The 23227-nt window shown below is 32.0% G+C and overlaps 1 protein-coding gene across 7 annotated transcripts in view; it reads left to right on the forward strand.

The window, feature by feature from the left end:
- The window catches only part of DACH1 (dachshund family transcription factor 1), a 429624-nt gene that overhangs the window by 365905 nt on the left and 40492 nt on the right, over positions 1-23227 (forward strand). For all 7 annotated transcript variants that reach the window (XM_010341682.3, XM_010341683.3, XM_074387633.1 and 4 more), the window contains 3 exons: positions 11081-11232; positions 19866-20013; positions 22956-23099. In XM_010341682.3, coding sequence (XP_010339984.2) covers positions 11081-11232; positions 19866-20013; positions 22956-23099 — 444 coding nt within the window. The remainder of the gene's footprint in view (positions 1-11080; positions 11233-19865; positions 20014-22955; positions 23100-23227) is intronic.

Here is a 23227-nt window from a genome sequence, read left to right on the forward strand (position 1 = left end):
TATATTTGAGGGGGATTATTTGAGAATCATTCTGTTTTATTCACTTAGCAATAACACTCATTTTTGGCTTGGAGACTCATAAATGAATTAGAGCTATGCAGAGCTGACAAGAAGAGAACAGGGTATCAAACTATGGCACCCTGCGATGGTGCCCAGTGTTGCTCTTCTTCTAAAGTCATATTAGTTTTGAAAAGGCCTTGGATTTATGTGACAACTCCTCCTCCCTCCCCCTGAAAATTCTCAAAGCACATTTCAGAAACTCATTTTTGGCAGATGTAAATTTAAGTAAATTGGCCAAGGTCACAGCACAATAAGGGCAGAGTTATCAAGGGAATGCAGTTTCCTGCTTTTTCCACCATCCATGAAATTAGAGTAACTCCACCCCTTAAAATAAAAGGATCTACTTTTTTTTATTTCTGAAATTATAAACCTTGATTTGGAGATTTTTTTTAAACCATTAACTCAAAAATTGGTCATTTAGAGCTGTGGAATGTTTATGTATGCACTATTTATTTACTATTAGTGAATATATTTCAATCTGTACAATTTGTTTTAAAAGGAGAATTCATTTTTTGAGCTGAATCATCAAATTTTCTTTTCATGCAGTATGACATGATGAAGAAGCTATCAGTAGACACAAAACTAGTTCACTTTCTATGGGCAAGAGCAGACTTTAAAGTAGATTATTAAAGTACACAGAAATAGAAAATTAGATCAGAAGTGATGTTTTACTGTGAGGTCTTCTTTGGGCCTCATAAAATGAGAAAGAACTAACCTTGTTCTATTTCTGAGTTCTGAAAAAAAAAAAGGCTCATAGCAGGCATATCACCTTTAATTAGGTTTCTGCTTTGGGGAAGCATTTTACCAGCCCCCTTTCATTTATTTTTAATGATGTTATCACTAACAGGCAAACAGTCCCTTAATAAAACAAAAACAGTTTCTATATAAAGCCTGGTGTACATGTTCTGAGTCAGTCATCTAAAAACAAATGTTGTGATTGTTTCCGTTGTGCTCTTAGAACACTTAATGGCCCTACTGTGCAGATATGCAAAACATCAACCTAGGAAATACAACCATGTCTGTTTTGCAACTTTCAATAAATGCTTTCCCATATTCACCTGCAGTATCAGCAGTGAGGTTAAACCTATCAGGTCATGGAAATGACAGAAAGGTCAATTAAGTGAATCTTTTCAGCATAAGCTATGCCAGCTCTTTCATAAACACTTATGACTTATGACTTTAAGAAACAAGCAAATGTGAATGCAACCCAAAACATTTGAAAGTTAAATCACTGTATGTATGTGTGTGTGCGTTTAATGCTTGGTACCATTCCATTTTCTTCCAAGAAATTTCAAGTTGTCAAAGGAACAAAACCTCTGTGCACAAATACCCAAGTACTCAAGTGTTTGTCTCTTCAAATGAGTTAGCTAAGATAATGATGAGTTTGCTGTCAAGGCCAAGATTGGAAATATTAATAGATAGCTTGATCTTAGCATTTCTGAATACAGCAAGTTTTGAAATACAGATACAGAATAGCCAGAAATTAAAGACTCTTTTTTGAGCATAATGATAGAAAATATGCTTTCCCCTGAAAAATACAGTTTCTTTAGGGAATTGTGGCTCCTGATTTTCTTGAGCTGATATCTTTGCATGGTTTCCTCATTCAACCTCTTAATCTCCCTCTGGTTGTCTTTCCCAAAATTCATTGCCCATTTCTTGCCATGGAGGTTCTCATTTTTTTTTTCTTTCCTCTTTCAACGCACATAATCTAAACATAATCTCTTCTTTTTTCTAAATAAGCATTGGGTGCCATTTGAATCACTCTTTTGAGATTATAATTGCATGAATTTTAAAAATTTTCTTTCTAGAGCTTCCTCTCAACTCAAGATAATGCCTGCAAAATTTCCTTGTAACCAACAGAGTGGTTTTCCAATAGGACGTATTTTTATCTTTACTATCATGGATGTGGTATAACCCTGGGATAGGCAGAGACTGTATGCTTCTCATTTTTGCAGTCTGTATTCCTCCAGCTTTTGCCTTGCCTTATCTCATTCACATATTCTTTCAGTAAATATTAATAAGTACTTACTGTGTGTTAGGTAGCTGAGACTGGATGTTCTATTTCCTCCTCTAAGGAGTGGTCCCTAACTTTCATGAGCATCTCAAAAGAGATCTATTCAAAAGTTAAGAATCACTGATATAGATGATAGTTGCATATAGTAAGTGAGCAATGGATATGCATTAAATTAGGCAACACTGTGAGTTTGGTGTATTTTTGTATCAAACCTCAATCATTCTGCCAAACACACTTGTAATGATTTCCTTTCCATATAAATTGTTTTCTTTTATTCACCCAAACTCAAAATTCAGAGTTCTAATGCTGCTTGAAGTATGTACAAAAAGCCTCTTAAGTTGTTTTATGTTCTTCACAGTCTTTTTCTGTGAAAACTGTAGAGTGTGTGTGTGTGTGTGTGTGTGTGTGTGTATGTGTGTGTGTGTGTGTAAGTCAACACATATTTCCTCTAGGTACTGCCACCTGAAGATAAATTGATAAACCAGTTAATATTCTTTGCCCCTTCTCAAATTATTTCTATCACAGTCAATTTTAACTGTTTACCAAACTAACTCAGGGTTAGTCCATATAAGGAAACTGATGTATACACTAATAATTCTTTTATCAACATTATGTACCTTCACCAAAGCCTTATCAGAGAGACATAATAAAGAATCCATGGGCTTATGGTACAAGAACAGAATATCCTCTATGGCACATTGAAGCCAAGTTTCCAAAATGAAATTTATAAAATTTATAATTGATTGGGTTATTTGTTAATTATCATCCATTCATACTATGTATTAAGATAGTGTTTTATATTTTACAAAGCACACACATAATCTAGTTGGATTTAAGCTATAATCCTTTGAACTGGTAATCAACATTTTAATAAGTAATTGAAATGAGAGACAGATTCTTTGCTCTAAAATTTGCTAGTATTTGGTAGAGCCGGGACTTGAACTCATGCTTTCTGAATCTAGCCTGGTTTTGCTTTTCATTCTACCATAGCTGTATCATGTGTTGCATTTTTGTGTCAGTTTTATAAAAATTTCTGGAGTAACTTTAAATTCAAAATTTGAAAAATAGGCATTAAATAAAATATAGGAAATAAGTTTTATTCCCAAGATAGTGTATACCCCTAGTTTATATGCATCAGCATAGATACATAAAAGTAATTTTGATAAATTTTGATGTGATATTTCAGAATTCCTTATTTTCTGAGAAGATGGAAGTAGTAGAAAGAAAAAAACATTCACCTGATAATTTTTCCTTCTTTTTAAAAATTTGTATATATTCATGGGATACAAGTATAATTTTGTTACATGGATAGAATGCATAGTAGTGAAGTCAGGGTTTGGGGTATCCATTACCTGAAAAGTCTACGTTGTACCCATTCAATAATTTCTCATCATGCATCTCCCCCATTCCCTCACGCTTTTGAGTCTCAGTTGTCTATCACTCTACACTCTGCACAGATTATTTAGCTCCCGCTTATAAATGAGAACATGAAGTATTCATCTTTCTGTAACTGACTTGTTTTAAGATAATGGCCTCCAAATCCAGTCATATTGCTGCAAATGACATAATTTCATTCTTATTTATGGCTGAATAGTGTTCAATTATATATATATATATATAATTTATTCCATTTTATATATATGTGTGCATATATATATATATATATATATATATATATATACATATCACATTTTTTTTTTTTTAGAGAAAGTCTTGCTGTCTTGCTCTGTCACCCAGGCTGGAGTGCACTGGGGTGATCTCTGCTCAATGCAACCTCCACCTCCTAGGTTCAAGCCATTCTTGTGCTATGCCTCAACCCCCCAAATAGCTGGGATTATCGGCAAATGCCACTGCACCCAGCTAATTTTTGTGTATTTGGTAGAGATACGGCTTCTTCATGTTGACCAGGCTGGTCTCTAACTCCTGGCTTCAAGTGATCCACCTGCCTGGGCATCCCAAAGTCCTGGGATTTCAGGTGTGAGCCACTGTGCCCTGCCTATATCATACTTTAAAAAATCTAGTCATCCTTTGATGGACATTTAGGTTGATTTTATATTTTTGCTACTGTGAGTAGTGCTGTAATAAACATATGAGTGTAAGTGTCTTTTTGATACAATGATTTCTTTCCTTTTGGTGGATACCTGATAGTGGGATTGCTGGGTTGAATAGTAGTTTTATTTTTAGTTCTTTTTTTTTAATTGTACTTTAGATTCTGGGGTACATGTGCAGATTATGCAAGATTGTTGCATAGGTACATTCATGGCAAGGTGGTTTGTTGCCACCATCCCCCCATCACCTATACCTGACATCTGCATACTGTTTTCCATAGGAGTTGTACTAATTTACATTCCCACCCATAGTGTATAAATATTCCCTTTTCTCTATATCTTTACCAATATCTGTAGTTTTTTCTCTAACCTAAGGTCATGTTATTCAAATGTATTCTTAGTAGCTATTGCCAAATTACACCAAGAGTGGCCTACAGTGAAAATGAACCAGTATTGAGGTTATGATTGAGCTCAATTTAAACACCTATGTCTTATGTCTGGAAATAATTTCCAAAATTTTTTAGGCAACAACTCTTAATCTATAGATTATTTATGCTTCTACTCCAATTTAATATGTCTAATGAGTTTGCCAAAACTCTTATACCTGTATCTTCTAAATGTATACATCTGTGATGAAAATTTATTAAAATAATACAATTTTGTATTTTTATAAGTATTTATTTATGTATGAAAACGATTTTATTCTCTAGAATTGTGCTAAAATCTTTTTCATTTTGCCAATATGGAAATACAGAGTTTTCATGGAAACTCCCAGATCTGTTTTAAACATTAAATATAGAGATATTTTCCATTTTTGTAATACTGTCTACTTCAAATCAAAATGAATAATTGTGAATCTCTGTGGAATGTGTGCTTTTCTAGAAGTGACTGAGTATTTTTCTATTTGGAATTTATGATATAATAAAAGACATCAGAGACCAAAACACACAGACACACATTAACTTGAAAGAGAATATATAATTCAAACCCAAAGGGATTCGTTATGAAAATAACAACTGAGTTAGATTTTATTAACAGGAAAGAAAACATTTTAAGAGTAGAGGCCCATTATTTTTTTAAACAACATTGTTCCTTAGGATATCCTGCTAAATTGTTATGTGTGATAAGAGTGGAGAGAAAAATACCTTGTCTTACAGAGGCATCAATCTTACTGATAGTCATTTATTGATAAGTGACTTAATTTTTAAACGTTTTCTTCTCTTTCATTTATAGTTTCTCATTTTGTTTTCTATCATTCTGAATATATGTTGTTATAATTATCAGTGTATTATATAATTGTTAAGATGTTAATAGGTAGTTTTTCTGGTCTAGATTATAAATTGTGCTCTTCTATTTTCCTTTAGAAAACCATTGTAGTTTCAAGTAACTGAGTTAAAATACAACTACTTCTCAACTTACAATGGGATTAAATCCTGATAAAACCCATTGTAAATTGAAAATATTGTAAATTAAAAATGCATCTAGTACACCTGACCTACCAAACATCATTACTTAGCCTAGCCTACCTAAAATGTGCTCAATTACATTAGCCTACAGATAGGCAAAATCATCTAGCACAAAACTTATTTCATAATAAAGTGTTAAATGTCTCACATACAGCATATTGCTAACCCAGAGGAAAAATCGAAATTCAAAACTCAAAGTATCAAAGTTGCAATGGTTTTATATCATTGTAAAATTGAAAATTGCAGTGGTTTCATACCACTGTAAAATTGAAAGTTGGAATGTTTTCCTACCACTGCACATTGCTAACCCAAGAAAAAAGTCAAAATTTGAGGTATCAAAACTGCGATGGTTTCATACTATTGTAAAATTGAAAACTGCAATGATTTTATACCACTGCGTATTTCTAAACCAGGAAAAAAACTCAAAATTCAGAATTCAAAGTATGTCGAAATTGCAATGATTTCATATCATCCTTAAGTCAAATCTATTATAAGTTGTGAACTGCGAATCCAGAATTTTTTAAAGTTAATAACTGCTTATTTTATAAATTTTAAAATAACAACTTATCTAGAGAACCAGCATAACTTTCAGACCCTACCCATGTGTTGTTCTCTAAAAAAGTTTTATACTAGTTACTGCATCTTTTGAAAGTGCTTAACTTTTTTCTTAGGAAGATGCACTTTTTGCTGTATCTGATTTGATATCACAGGTATTGGGAGTGCTGTCTTATAGGTGACTGAACTATGCTCCAATTTAATAAAAGAAAACAAGATAAATTAAGAATCCTTATAAAGTGGAGCTTGTAAACCTAAGTAATTAATAGCTTGCTCTGAAATTTTATTTGTAATACTCATTCTTTTTCAGATATTGCAGAGATCTATAAATCTTTGAAATTAATAATTTTAAAATTTCAAACTCCTAACTGATATATTTTTATTTCCAATCGTAATAGATGAAAAGCCCACTGAAAAATTTTTTTATAAATTTTTATAAAAAGTATTAGAGAATGTTAGATTTGTGTGGTTCTACATTTGTCTCATTTAACCTGCTACTTTTTTGTAAATGAGGAGATTGAATAGAAAGAAGTTGTTCCATGTCCATAGCAGTTAATACTAACTGAACATCAAGTCATTTTTGTTATATTTGCCAGAATATTAAAAAAATGTTACATGGTGTTTTAGTTATTCATAGATGTGTAATAAGTTATACCAAAACTTAGTGGCTTAAACCAACAAACATTTATGATGTTACAGTTTCTGTGGGTCAAGAATCTAGGTACAGCTTCTCTGAATGCTTCTGGTTTAAGGTCTCATGGGATTGCAGTCAATCTGTTAGCCAGGGCTGCAGCCTTAAAGGCTTTAAGTGGGTAGGGAGATTCTACTTTCAAGCCAACTTGTGATGTTGGCTTTCATTCCCTTGTCACATGTACCTTTCAACAGGACTGCCTCAAGTCATGACAACTAGCTTGACCCATGACAAGCAATGCAAAAGAAAGAGGGAGAGAAATGGAAGCTAGACCTTTTATAACCGAATCTCTAAAGTGACATCCCATCATATTTCTTGTATTCTATTTGTTAGGTTGAGAGAAAAGGACCAGACAGGGTATGACTAGCAGGATAAGAAATCAACACAGGCCCTCTTAGAGGCCACTTCGTGCCTACTGCATGCCCATAAAAATACATTAAAGACTTGTCACGAAAGTAAAATATTTGTTATGTAACTACTGTAAAACTTCAAAAAAAAAAAAGTTGGAATGTGAACTCTTGATTAAACAATCGTATACTCCATATGTGATTCTTACTGATTTCAGACTGTGGTTATGTAAGAGTGTGTCCTTGTACATAAGAAATATACACTGAAGTCTTGAGGCTTAATTGGAGAAGATGGTTCAAACATATGCACCCTCTCCCACACCATACATACACATACACACAAACGCACACACACTCTGTCTCTCTCTTACATACACAGACACAAACAGACACACACAGAGAGAGAACAAGAGAGGGAGAGAAACAACGAAAAAAATTTTAAAAACTGTGACAAAATGTAAACAATTGGTGAACTGAAGTTTTATTACTTTCCCAGAGCTGGCCATAACAAATGACCTTAACTCTGGTGCCTTAAAACAAAGTAAGTTTATTCTCTCACAGCTAGAAGTCCAAAATGAAGGTGTCAGCAGAAATGAGCTCCTTCCAAGGGCCATTTTTGTCTCTTCTAGCTTCTGGTGATTGTCTGCATTCCTTGACTGTAGGTGAAACATTCTAATATCTGCCTAGTTTTCACTTGGCCTTTTCTCATCTCTGTGTCTTCTCTTCTGCCTCTTTCAAACCTTTCTCTGCTTTTGTCTTAAAGGATACTTGCCATTGGATTTAGGGTCTATCCTAAACCAGGATGATCTCCTCATCTCAAGATCTTAACTTAATTCCCTCTGTGAAAATCATTTTTTAAAGTAAAATAACATTACTAGGTGTCAGGAAGTATGCATAAACATATATTTTGTGGTTAGCCATTCACATCTTACAGGTGTATGAAGTAATTCCTTGTACAATTCATGTAACTTTTCTGTAAGTATACAATTATTTTAAAGTAAAATATTTTTTAAGAAAACAAAACAAAACAAAAACCCAGAAGTTACGTTGTCAAATACTATACTACCAAAAATCATGACATCTGACTAGCCAACTTTCTCTTAAAAATAAGCTGAAAAATATGTACAGATATATCAGTCAGAATAAGGTATTTTGTGAATATATGTTTCATTATCACTCTTTGAAGTCAGTGGAGATTATGTGATGTCAAAACTCTCTTCTACATTGTCCTCTCAAACTTTTGCTTTAATATTCTTATATTCTAATATTACAATCTTTGTAGAAGAGCCAAATGAAATCTCTATATGTTAATTGCCACAAGATGACAACTTTATTTCAGATAATAGAGTCAAGAGACCCAAAGGAATATTCTTGTTTTTTTGTTTTATCTTTGATTAGTTTGTTTGTGTTCCTTTTAAAAGTGTACTGACTTTAAGAATCATTCTTTTTTGTTTCTTAAACATTTTGCCCAAAATTTGCTAATTTCTTATGTGCATATTGAGTTAAAGTGTCCTTATGTAGTATCCTCACTATGTAAAATGATAAATGAAGGAATCCAATTAGATAAGTTTGTAACCAATAATAGTATATCCTCATAGCTGGAACCACGAGGCCCAAGATGAGCATTCCATTAAAACAGCTGCAGGAAAGAATTTGCTTATAGGCATGCACACACACGTACATATATGTACAGAACTTTAATGCTATACTTTGATAAATGGAGTATCTGAAGAAATAGAGATGGAAGGCAAACTGCATTACTAGCTGCAGGAATTAGCTATTTAACAACTGGAATCAGTCACTCTAGGCTATATGAGTCTCTTGAGGCTTTCTGGTTGTGTTTTTAGTATTTGATCTTCAGTATCTAGCACATTGTTTATGTTAAATAAATAAATTTATGCATCATGAGTGATTTAGTGATTTAATCCACACAATAGCCAAATATAGTCAAGCATAAATGCACTGAAGTTAAATCATCATGGGAATGATGAAACTTATAGCCTAAATGTGTGTAAATGTGTACACATACATATGATTCTTTATTTTCTTGGACAGTCTTTAATAATTGTGGAATCATAGATTCTAAAGCTGAAAGCAACCTCAGGTAGTCATCTGGTTCTATGCCTTTCTTCAAGAGACAAGCAATTATTATCCCTATGATCTATTAAACCACATTTTCTTTAGCATGTGACAGCTAAGGTGATGATGATCGAAAAATATTGCTCTTCATTCTTAAACAATTTCACATGCACATAGATGTTTAACAAGTGCCTTTCCATAGCTATTATGAGAAGGCACTAGCAGCCTTGGTTTGGAAGAGTAATTTATGATAGCTAGGTAAATGGTGTCCAAGATCACCTTGCTCACATTAGCCATGCAGCATCCCTGCCCCTGCATGGCCATCTTTCTTTAACCCTCGTGACAAGTGTGATTAAACAAAAAATACAATGAGTCCTACTTTACTTGCTTACTCTGTTTCTTCTTCTAGTACTTGCTGCATCAGATCATCTATCTCAGTAAGTTAACATAGGAAGGAGTAAAAGGAGAAACTGCGAAGGAGTGAGTATGAGAGGAGGGCAGTTAATAGGAGGCCTTCTGGCCATTACTCTCCACTCCGCAACTTTTCTTTCCCTTTGGTTCATTAACTAGAAATGTGGCAAGGTGAGAACAGAATATAACTTGTTCTGACATTAGTGAGGGACAGGGAAGTGTGGCAGCTTCTACAATATTTCTGCCCCAGAGAGACGTAATTGGAAAACGTGTTGTGTGGTTAGGTGTTGTAATGAAAAATAAAAGAATGATTGAAGAGAACAGTGGAATCAAATTATAAGCAAAAGGCAAGTGTGCTGAAGTTTTTAGCCACTTGCAAAATTGAGAGATACTATCGGGACTGTGCAAATACATTGCTCTGATTAATTTTCCTGGGGTGAAATATGAAGATATTTATAAAATTGAGGATCCTGCCATGAATAAAATTTTCTCTGTGATTATCATAATCTAAAATAAGCCATAACTTGTATCTGTCTTATGTGAAACTGTAAAAATGGTTAAATAATAAAACATTGAATAAAAGAATTTCACTGTAACAGGTGAAAAGAATCTCTATTCATGCGCTACTCTAAGTTGCTTAAAATTTTGAAGAATAGTCAATAAATAAAGACTAATTTATCTTGAAGGGTTATTTTATTTGATTCCCTGAATATTGTTATAGAAGTAGTATTTTATTACTCTTCCTTCATACCATTTTTCATATATGGAAGATGTAATTTTTTAATATGAAGGTAAAAGGTCTTCAAGTTCAAAAAAATTGGATCTTTAATTTTAATGATAATGAATAATTCAGTTATAATTTAGAAATACACATTTGGATTCTAGTTTTTCTTTTTTGATGTAAAGTGAAAGATTTTATTTTACATTCTTTTGTAAATTCCTTAAGAATACATTTGAACAAATCATTGATATAAAGGAAGGGTTAATAGAGAAAGAAGCTTCCTAATATACAGCCCCTCTCTTATATAGAGCTCTAGAAATATTCTATTGTCAATCCAAACAGAACAAACTAAAATGAGATAATTGGGAAGGTGCCCGTAAAGTCAGCCTGAATATATTATCACAACTATATATGAGATAATATTTGTTTTAAAAAGATTCTATGGCACTGTAAACTCAGTCTCATTAGAGACTGCATTTAAAAGGCTTATAAAGTTACTCATTAATGTTATCTTGTTGTATCTCCACAGCTTTTTCATTAAAGAAAATTCAGCAGAAAGCATTTTCTCCTGATAGCAGGAACCAATTTGCAATAAATGTTCTGGAAACCACTAGGGAAGCCATTACTGAGGTCTAATAAAAACAGACAAGCGTAACTTGTTCTATATTTTTGTTTCAATCATATACAGATGAGACCCCGCTTTCTACACCAACTGCAAGAGACAGCCTTGACAAACTTTCTCTAACTGGGCATGGACAACCACTGCCTCCAGGTTTTCCATCTCCTTTTCTGTTTCCTGATGGACTGTCTTCCATAGAGACCCTTCTGACTAACATACAGGTAGGCCTTTGTACAGTCTGGAAGAAAAAAATTATGGAACATCCAATTGCAGATTTTTCCCCAAAATTCATACTGTTCCTACTTTATCCATTCATTAGATTGACTGAACCATGGTATTAAAGTCTTCAAGCAACTTAGATTTTAAACTTGTTACACTTATCAAATTGGGTTAGAAATACTCACATATGTATGTATATTAAGCTGTAATAAAATCGTAAATGAAAATGACATAGGCATTTAAAAATCATTCTGTCTAAAAGGCTCTCTTTATTACCAACTAATGAGAGGAATTTAACTGTTTAAGTTTGTCTGATTTTACTCAACAACGGCACACTAGTTCCAATAAATATTTAGTTATTTTTAAACTGCTGGGCTTCCAGGGAGGAAATGATATATTTAGTCATTTAAAATATGTCTAATTTAGAAGAATACAAAAAAATTCCATCTTTCATAAATAAGTTTGTTTCAATTAATAGAGTTTCTTTAAAGAACAGACTTCAAAAAGCCTTACCAAACTTTCCACGGATTTCCTATGTGGTCCTCAGGATGTATATTTTATGTACAGTACATTATGAATCAAAAATACTTACAGTTAACAATAACATAGAGTGTGGAGCCAAGATAATAAGAATGTTTGGGATAGAAGAAAGCAAAATTTTCTTGCCCACACATGAAGTGATCATATGGACCCCAGAGGGGGTTTTGTCCTCTACTTCTCCATATTTGGGTAGATGGTAAGTAGTAGGCAAATTGCTGATAGCGTGCTGGTAAGCTCCTTTTTAAAAAATGTTTTTACTGTAACATTCCATCCCCAGTAATATTTTTCTGTACACATATCCTATCATATTAAACTTTCCCCCAGTGGAAATGTAATTAATTTTATTTACCTCTCCAAGGACATAACAGAAAGGCTTTAATGTAACATATCTTCTCATCTATTAATATGGCATTTTTTAATACTAATGTAATTAGAGTCTCCAGAACTCTGTACTCAACTTTAAGGTTTTATAACATGGTAATTGAAAATCATCAATCCAGTCTATACTTAATCATGGCCAAATAGTTGATTATTATATAAAACAAAAGACTTTTTCTTTTCTAAATTTCACCTACATTATTGTTTTTTATAAGATAGTGCTTTTAATGAATTTCCCTTTTTTAAGTTAAATGTTTTCCAAAAATATCCCTTAACATTTCTCAATTTAAGTTCTGAAAAGTAAAAGAGTAATTCATTTTCTTGCATATATAACTCAATATGAAGCAAAGGAAAAGCTGTTTGCATGTATTGTCATTAACTGAAAGCTCTTTAACCAGGTCAGTGAGAATTTAATTTCAATTTCAGCAGAGAAAACGTCTCTGGATTTCATCAGTGTAAAACAGTATGCTCATCTGAAAAGCAGGTTTGACACATGGACTCTTTCATTGTATATGACCACTACATTTCAAAGTCAAATCCTGTCAGTTGAGTATTCATCCACACTCCACAGTCCAGAAATACTCAGGTTAGGAATGTTATCCACATCACCTCAAAATATAATTATTTCAGAAGGAATGAAAAAAAGAATAAAAGAAAGAAAAGAAGGAAAAGAAAACTCCAGTTTTAAAATGTACATATTTTAGACAAATTATTCATTGAAGGTGTTTCTAGATGTAATATACTCTCCTTTCCTATTATATGCTTTGAAGACATATTTTCATAAGAGTAGATGATAGGACAATGGTCAAGACAAACTAAATTATTTATTTATATTCCCAAATTATAGGGATCTGGGACTGATAAAGTTAGAACACCTACAATAAGAGTGCTTTATTAAAAATAAATCAGGCTTGTCCACTTCAATCTTACTTATATGTGTGTGTATATATAGATGCAGTTATCATATACTTACATGTATATTTACTATGCATATATTTATACATGAAGGTACATATGTGCACACAAGGTGAAATAAAAATTTAAAATCTTACTGAATTCCATGCACATATATGTTAAAAATAAATATGAATATATCTATAAACACACATACATTTATAAAAACACACATAACACACATTTATGGTCACTAATGATTCCACATCATTTTACAAAAGCTTGCAGATGCTGTTACTATTGTCACATTTACTGAGTTATGGTATTATCATAGGAATGGTATGGAATGTTTAAACAGTCATGACCCTGGATTATTAGGCATACAGTATAAATGTGTTTGCTGCCCAAATTCTAATATGGGTAATTACATTCTGCCTACCTCAATTTCCTCTGCAGTTTCAATTATATATAACAGGGTTTTGTTCTATGTCAAAATGGTAACATGCTTTTAGTGTGCTAAGTTTAAATCTCCATTTTTTAAAAAATATTATTTTTAAAAATTAAAATTAATAACCAAAATATCTTTTAAAATAATGTGTTTTCATCAAGTGTTATTGTTTAATAGTCAATAATTTATATGATATACTATAATTTGAAAAGGCTGGATTTTTAAATTTGTAATGACTACTACATGTGTCCTTTCCATGAAATCATCATCAAAATTAAGTTTTTATCAGTCATTTATTTCTGTTTTAAAAGAAGATCTATAGAAAAATGCTATGATATGTGAACATTTTCTATTAAAATTTTTATTTTAAAATATGAATTTATAAAATGTATATATATAAAATTTGAGCACCAGACTTTTGTTAACTACTTGAGCTATACTGCATTCCTACATTTAAGTGCTTTAGAAATTAAAAGTTATAATGACTAAAAAAATCTAAAGTAGAAAGAAAAAGAAAGACCTATAAAAAATCCTATGTTGATATTATCATTTAAGAATTATATTTAATTTTTATATTTAGAAATTTAGAAATTTATAGATATATAAAATTGGCCCCAGATTTTTGTTACTGCTTGAGCTATACTACTTCCTGACATTTGAATGTTTTAGAAATCAAGAGTGATAATGGATACAGATATCTAGGGTAAAGAATAGTAATTTAATTAAGTAAGGAATATGGATACAGTTCAGTTTTTGATTTTTAGAATTGCTTATTTTATATATATATGGCTTTTTATTTTCATTTGGGCAGTCTTTTATTATGGCTGTCTTTCAAACCTGTCCATGGAGAACAACTTGTGAGCTTTTATGCAAGGAGACTAAAATTTTAGTGCCAATTAACTGGGTATAACAACACCTTCAGACATGAGCTGCCATTTGAACATGATCAAAGGGGAATTCTCACTCTTTTTTTTCTTTTCCTTTTCTTTTTTTTCTTTTTTTTGAGACAGAATCTTCCTTCCTTTGTCACCAAGGCTGCATTGCAGTGGCATGATCTGGGCTCAATGCAACCTCCACCTCTCGAGTTCAAGTGATTTCTCCTGCCTCAGCCTCCTGAGTAGCACCCCCTCACTACACCTGTTTTTAAATTTTAATAGAAACGGTATTTCACCATGTTGGCCAGGCTTGTCTCACACTCTTAACCTTAAGTAATCCACCCACCTTCCAAAGTGCTGGGGTTATAAAAGTGAGCCATTACACCCGGCCCTACTGCCTCTTTTTAATCTAGAAACTTTTGACACATAAGGTTTTGAGCAAATTGTTTACTTTGTTTATCTATCTTGTTACAAAAAGCCTTAAAAATGGCTTACAAATATTAAAATAAGAATAGGTAAATAACTAAAAAGTGAAAATGTAAAGTGTGAGTAGAGAATGTAAAATTTAGTTAGGAGTGAGGTTAGCATTGAAGATATTTGCCGTAAGGGGATATATGATCGGAGGTGGTTCACTATAGTCTATCTACATGGAAGAATTAAGCAAACAAGACCTAAAATGTATGTTAAAACAACAGTAGCTTCAGCTTGGCTGGATGCTGTGACTCACACCTGTAATCCCAGCACTTTGGGAAGCCGAGGCAAGAGGATCACTTGAGGTCAGGAATTTGAGAAGAGCCTGAGAAACATAGGAAGACCCCATCTCTATGAAAATACAAAAATTAGCTGGGCATGGTGGTACATGCCTATAGTCCCAGCTATTAATACTTGTTAGGATGAGGCAGGAGGATGGTTTGATCCTGGGAGTTCGAGGCTACAATAAGCCACTGCATTGGAATGCACCACTGCATTCCAACCTGGGTGACTGAGACGCTATCTTAAAAACACATAAACACACAATAAAATGGCAGAATAAATGGACATAATCCAACCATGTTATCTAGGAGGAATTATTTTCTACTGTGTTTGTGGAAATAAAATGAAAAAATTAAATATAAGACTGAACTACAGTCATGCATTGCTGACTCTGGGGATACATTCTGAGAAATGAATCATTGTACAGCTGTAGTTGTGCAAACATCATAGAGTGCACTTATACAAACCTAGAGGATATAGCCTACTATACACCTAGCTATACTCTATACCATATTGCTCCTAGGCTGTGAACCTGTATAGGGATTACTGTACTGAATACTGTAGACAACTGCAGCACAACAAAATAGCAAGTATTTGTGTGTCTAAACATAGAAAAGGTACAGTAAAAATATGATATTATAATCTTAAGAGACCATCATCATATATGCTTGTGGATCAAAAAATTGTTATGGAGGTAAGTGACTGTACTCTGATTATCCATCTTCAGTTCTTTACATTTCAATATCATGGTCAATAATTTTACTTTATTTTTTAATATATATTAAAATGAAATAATTTTCTTATTTACAATATTAATACATACTTTATAATTTAATTATATTGTAATTAATAATATAATATATAAATTTTATAATAAAACATACAACATAATTATATATAATTAATATAATATATAATAAGCAATCATATAATTATATATTTATGAATCATATTTAATATATTATTTATTATAATATAATATAAAATTTGATATTTATAATAATTTATTATATAAATATGATTTTGATTATAATTTAATTATTGATGCATAATTTAATTATAATACATCATTATATATTATATACTATATAATTAATTAGGAGAAAACTTTGCATAAACCACAACAAAATAGATATTGACTTCAAAATATGGAGAAGCAGAAATCAAATATATTGGCTCTACATCATATGTTTTTATTTTCAATCGTAATTTTATATTGTGAGTCTTTTCTGCTTTGTGTTTGTCATAAATTGATGTTGGAGAACAATAATCATAGCATTACACTTGGTATTTTATTTTGTTACAAGAGCTTCCCTGAAAATGTGTCAGTTGATACTGTAATATTGATTGTTTTTTGGTCTACAAAAGTTCCTGATTCCAAGAGACACTATTATTTTTCTCCCGGAAAAGAGACCAGGGAAGCATTAAAAGAATAATAAAGAAGACTAGGTAACTGGACAGTTTGGTGTACTCAACTCACTATTTGGGATTTTCAGTCAGTCTCTTGATTCTTCTGCACCTTAGTTTTCTCAGCTTTAAGAGTATTTGGTTAGGATGGCCATTGCTAAAATCCTCTTCAACTAAAGTATTGTAAATTCATTAGAAGTGACACATTACTGAGAACAAATTTTGTCACATGCATTTCAGTGACATGAGAAACCTTATTGTCTAATTCTGAAATATATTTATGTAAAATACAAACATGGATCAAATAAGCTTTTCCTCAGGTATCTAGCTAGGTTATTAAGAAGTGTTTCTTTCTTACCAATATTATTTGAAGTCCTCTCATATAGGCAGATATTTGTACTTTCTAAGCCACATCAATAGTAGAAACATTGCTAGAAACAGTGCCCATTTAAAAAAAAAATAGACTCAATAGCTAAAAAAGGCTGAAAATAATTTACAAATTAGATTATTTTAGGAAATAAAGACATTTATGTATTATAACAACCATTATGATTCACTGGTAGAAAATAAATTTGAGGCCAATCAACTATTGTCTCTTACAATTGCTGTGGCATAAACTTAAAATATATTTCATTAGACTTGTCATTATCCAACTTCAATATCCTAAGAACAGACCTCCCCTTGAAGAAAAAAAATCATGCTTAAACCTTCTATCGTTTTCTATAATTCATATTTTTGCCACAGCATTTTGCTAGATATTGCATGTCCAAGTGAGATTCAGCATTTAATGTGACCATTTGCACACGATCAACCGGAAATTTTACAGAAGTTACACAAATCTGAAAGTACCATTATCGTTGATGGCTACAATGGTGTCCTAAAGATTTGTGGATGTTGTGAACACTACTTCCTATTGCTTTTCCCAGCCCCCTGCTGCATTGAAATTTAATCGGTTTTCTGTATTTTTTGAAGCAGAACTGTCACTGGCAGTATCATACTTTTGCATATGCATCAGTTTGGCTCTGGAACAGATTTTTGTTCACACTGGACTCCTACTGATACGCACTGATTCAAAGTCTAAAAATTACATTTAATTTTATATAGCTTATAAGTAGTCCCTAGAGAGTATTGGATCTAAAAGCTAATATTTTTCAGACATAATCAGCAGAATAGGTAATGTATTACCATTAGTCATGTTAGCAGCAATTGTAACAAAAGGAAACAGTAAACATAAATGCTCTCAGCAACTTCATTCTTTACAAAGAATATTAATATAAAATCACACAAATTAGAATTGCTGTTTAACATTATTCAACATGTTTATTCATAATGATTGTTTCATATTTAAATAACACCAAAATATTGTGTTTTGTCAGCCAAGGACAATAATAGTTTAATAGTAATTTATTTTAAACAGCCACTGATAATACAACCAATCAACACATTAAGTGGTGCCAACATTGGCATCTTGCTAAATAATCTCTAGACATTGCACAGAGAGTACATCTTTCAAAGATAAGTCAACAAGAGCAATCAGAGCAGAAAATTAGAATTTGGTATCTTAGAATTAAAATACAGCTAAAGTTTTAATTGGGGTGATCTAAAAGGGCACTTGATGTAATGATCTCTTTCATTTGTTACTAATTGTTTGTTCCTGATGAAGAAGAAGCCTACGCAGGAATGTTGCTGAATTGAGTTAAGATGGCAGTTTCCTTAGCAGCTATGTTTTATTGTTAAACAAAAAAGAGTCGGGAGGGGCAGAATGCCGTGAAGAAATCTTTCTTTAGCTTGTTTCGTATCACAAGAATTATACGAGGAGATTCAGGGTCAGCTATAGCAAATATGGATTAATTTATATGTGGTCGAAAGAGAATAAAATTGGCTTACCGCAAAGCTATAAAGGACATTGGTAGACTGAAGTAAGACTACCTCTCTGTTGCACTTGCAAGTCAAGCTGGGGTTGAAATTCCTGATTCAAATTGCTCTCAATGTCTTTTTTGCAAGGGAGTCACATCCTAGAATACATCTACGAATGACATCAACTTTCATCTCATTTTAACTTCAGTTGAAAATTTCAGTCTCTGACATTCACAGACCAAGGCAAAATATCTTCTACTTCAAAAACTCATTTTGTATTGCTGAATCAAAGAGAATAGAAGTTTTAGTTATAATTTAACTGTTTCAGAGTATTTTATGTAAAACAACAGAATGGTTTCTACATGTTTAACATATTTCCATATATAATTTTCAAGAATCTTAAAATACTGCTAATTTTTAAAAGCATACATTACATCAAAGTGTTTGTATATATATATAAATGATTAGTTATAGGAATAAGCTTTGCTTTCTCCATATGTTCTTTAAAATTATTCTGCTAATTGTTTTCTAGAAGTTATCCTGAGTTTATTACAACCATCTCGAATGGCTTTTTAAAAAATAATGCACTACTAAACTAAGTTTTAGATCCTTCAAATATATTGTGTATCTCAGGGAAAATGTAGCAGTACTCTAATTTCCATTTGTGAAATTTTAAAATCTAGTATATATTAGGCACTCTCTGGGCTCTGGGAACATAGTCCTGAATGAGAGAACATGCCCCTGCCCCAGAGAACTTACATTTTAACAGACAAGACATAACATAAATCAGTAAACAAATAAATATATGTCAATACCACATAATGATACATTCTATGAAGAATTTTAAGGAGGGAGTAATAGCATACATTTAGAGAAAGGGTGGTAAGAGAAGGCCTTTCTTGAATGGCGACTTTGAGCAAAGATGAAATGAAATGAGGGTGTGAACCATGCAAAGATCTGGAGGAAAAGCATTCAGAAACGGAAGAGAAAGAGCAAAGTAGTATGTGGGGGCAGAAACAAATTGTTGCATTGAGGAACCATAAGGTGGCCATTGCAACTAAGTGCTCATGGTAGGGAGTGAGAGAATTAGCTTTGAGGAGAAAGGTGAGCACTACCAGGTTCTTTGAAGGTTGTATAAACCATGTCAGGTAATTACTTGTGGAGGAGTTTCAGCCTAATTTCCTTCTCAGTTCTTATTTTTTAGACATGCTTATGTGCTGCCTTCATTTAGCTTTGGATCTAGATATTCTAATTAGAAGCAATTGAACCTTCATGCCATAAATATTCGTCTTCCTAAAATAGTTTAATTAGAATTAGGAGTTTTGTGCTTTAGTTATAGTATTTGTCCTAGTGAGTGTAGAGTGAATGTACAAGAATTAGATAATTTGGTTACTGGGTTCTTCCCTTTTAAAATGCTTTTGAGTAATGAATGAAATGTTCTTTGTATTAAAATGTTACCATTCTGAATATCTTCTTTGTACAGGGGCTCTTGAAAGTTGCCATAGATAATGCCAGAGCTCAAGAGAAACAGGTCCAACTGGAAAAAACAGAGCTGAAGATGGATTTTTTAAGGGAAAGAGAACTAAGAGAAACACTTGAGAAGCAGTTGGCTATGGAACAAAAGAATAGAGGTATTTCCACATTTCCAAATAAGTTTAATATTTACAAAAAATATTAAACATATTAATACTATGATGATTTATTCTGAAATTGTAGTATTTTTGTTAACTGTAGCTAAAGTTCAGAGCACTTTTTGAATCCTAAGCTCATTGTATTTATTAATCTTCAAAGTACATATTTTCTCTTCTGTTCCTCCCTCTGGAAATTGAAATACATCCATTATATCATTAATCATATAACTTTTATTGATTGTTGAATTTAACAAATTCATGTTCTTTAAGATAAGAATAAACTCTAATGATAGCCATGAAGAAAAATTTTATGTTCATTTACAATTGCCCTTTGAAAAACTTGAGTTAAAATCATAAAGCTAAAATAGAAAATACTGATTATTCAAGTGAAGCAGGTTTACTAAGATACTTATCAACAGAAATTGAAAACAGATGAATATCTGAACTAATGACCACAGTTAAATGTTTGTATAATTTTCTTTCTGAAGGCCTCATTTTCATCCAGCAAGGTCAGGTACACAGAGTAGAAACTGATATAAATTCTTGTTGGATAAAATAATATTGTTGATCTTTAAATTGCTTCTTTTATCACACTGTAGAGTGCATCTATAGGTAATTTTGAAGTTCATCTATATTTACATGTTTACATATGAATTTAAATATTATGAATAAGCAACTGCCTCATTGCATTACTATGATTCTTTTAAGTATTCTAAAAGTGAACGTGAGGGCTTCTTTTCTCTCATTTAACATATATCCAATATAAACGCTCCACATTATTTTCTTTTATATGTTTGACATGATCATTTAAAAATCGTTGTTTCTGTTTTGCTTTTAAACTAGCAGGATTTAGTAGGTTGTTTTATTAGCTATTATGAAGCAACAGCTAGTGTATTCTTGGAATTTGGTCAATTTGGGAAGCTGTCATCCCAGATGTATAGCACAGTTCTAAATAATGTGGCTTCGCATGGATTCAGGTATGAAAATAATCAAAACAAGACAAACATTGATAATGGCTGTATTCCAAGTGAATAAAGAAGTTTGGTCAAAGAGCTCAATCCATGGAACCATCTTACATGAGACAGCCATGTTTTTATTTTGTTCTCACTTAATTTTTAGGCAGGCCCAGAGATTCCTAAAGTAACCCTTTGGTTACTGGAGAGACCTTCAGAATTTTATTGGTTCAAACCTTTTCGGAGGATTTACATTCTGTTTTCTTTCTTTAAACCACTAGAGGGCAAAACATTCACAGATCACACCATAAAGTTCCCATTTAATTAATTATGAACAGTAAATTCAAGGCAATAACTATCAATACTTATATATTATGAATGTGTCTATTGAAGCAGTATATTACCCTGAAGAGAGAGAACATGGCAATCCCATTTAGTTCAATCACATAGGAAAAATCTGTGGGCGGTCAAGGGCAAGGTACAGGTGCCTTTTGAGCCATGAGAGTGTACAATCCAAATAAATATTTCAGAAATTACTGTTTCTTTTCAAGGAGGCTCATAAATAATCATCTTTGGAAAGGGAAACAGTAGACACGTAATTTTGTTAAGGTAAGCACATGATTTGCACACCATTAGATAAGATAAATTAACATTTATTTAAAATCTGTTTCAATTACTTTTCATATAACATCATAGCCAGTGTACATATTAATATAAAGCAGGTTTTTCAAAAGATATAGTACAGCAACAATAAACTTGACATGTAAATGAGCTGCCCTCTTAAAAATACTAATAATAAAAACAGGATTATGTGGAAATTAGAAATTAAAACAAATAATTAGTTGAGTCATTATTATTTAATATTTTGATTAAACATTCTGTTTTAAAAGTGTTGCTGTTCTTTAATCTGTGGTAAGAAATCAAATAGTAAATAGTGAATGATTAGTCTTCATGACTGAGAGAAGCATTTTCTTATCCTGAGTCTGTCACATTAATATCTACAGTGTTTATCAGTCATCAATAAAGATAATTTTGAAGAAAAATGCATATTACCATATGCTGAATAGTTGCCATATGTGTATATATATATATATAGTAAAAGTTAAAACAATTATCTTCCTGAAAGTGTAGTTGATACACATTTTGTAAAGAACATTAGTTACTGTTTATTGAGTATATATCATATACAAATATTTAAATTGTCCAGTTGGACAAAAATGTTTCATAATCAACTTTTTGTATTATCTACTTTTTTAAATGTAAATATCTCATTGCTATCAATAGCACATTATTATTAGCAATGAGATTTCATACTGCCCCACATTCCTACAGAGTGAATGTATAATAATTTTCTTAAAATACGTAAATTTTTAATAGTCATAACTTCATCCAAACAAAAACATTTCTGCTTATATACATTAACAATAATTAAGAGTATTTTGTTCCTCTTGTACGAAAAATATTTATTGCATTTTTCTAAAATTTAAAGAAAGAAATTATTAAAAACTGAGTTGGTTTAACATTGCTTTCCAAAGCATTTTTAGGAGAAATGTTCCATTTGCTGCTCAAAATTGATGTCCTATGAGGAGATAGGAGGGAGGCATGCTTAGGGTTTGCGCTGTCCAAACAACTCTGCACTCTTGTGATTCAAGGACAGAGAACTAAGCCACAGAATTCATTTAATCAAGCCTCCTTTATCAGTGAATACAAACATTTACTAATATTAGTTTCCTATTAAATTTATCTTTGCATATGACAGTTAAAGCCATTCTTGTAATAGTTCTAGGCTAAAATAAAAATTAGCCTTCTTATTATTTTACTGGGAATTATTTTAGGTAAAGGTGGCATTTTTTTGAACTTCCTTTTTGTAGGTAGACTCAGTCCAGCAGGAAAACAAAATGAATAATATAAAAAACATAGACCATTTGTAAATGAGCAGCATTGCAAAAATTTCAAAAATCATAATAATGTGTATGCACTCTTTTCTAGCCATAGTTCAAAAGAGGCTAAAGAAGGAAAAGAAGGCAAAGAGAAAATTGCAGGAAGCACTTGAGTTTGAGACAAAACGGCGTGAACAAGCAGAACAGACGCTAAAACAGGCAGCTTCAACAGATAGTCTCAGGGTCTTAAATGGTAAGAGGACATATATTATTGCATGACTAACTTTCATTTTTTAATATTTAAAGGACAGTTTAGACATGTGTTTGTGGTTTGTATGTTTCTATATCTTGTGATTCATTCAGCTACACTTGAAGCTGAAA

The sequence above is a fragment of the Saimiri boliviensis genome, chromosome 16 (genome assembly GCF_048565385.1).
Source record: "Saimiri boliviensis isolate mSaiBol1 chromosome 16, mSaiBol1.pri, whole genome shotgun sequence".
Taxonomy (NCBI): domain Eukaryota; kingdom Metazoa; phylum Chordata; class Mammalia; order Primates; family Cebidae; genus Saimiri; species Saimiri boliviensis.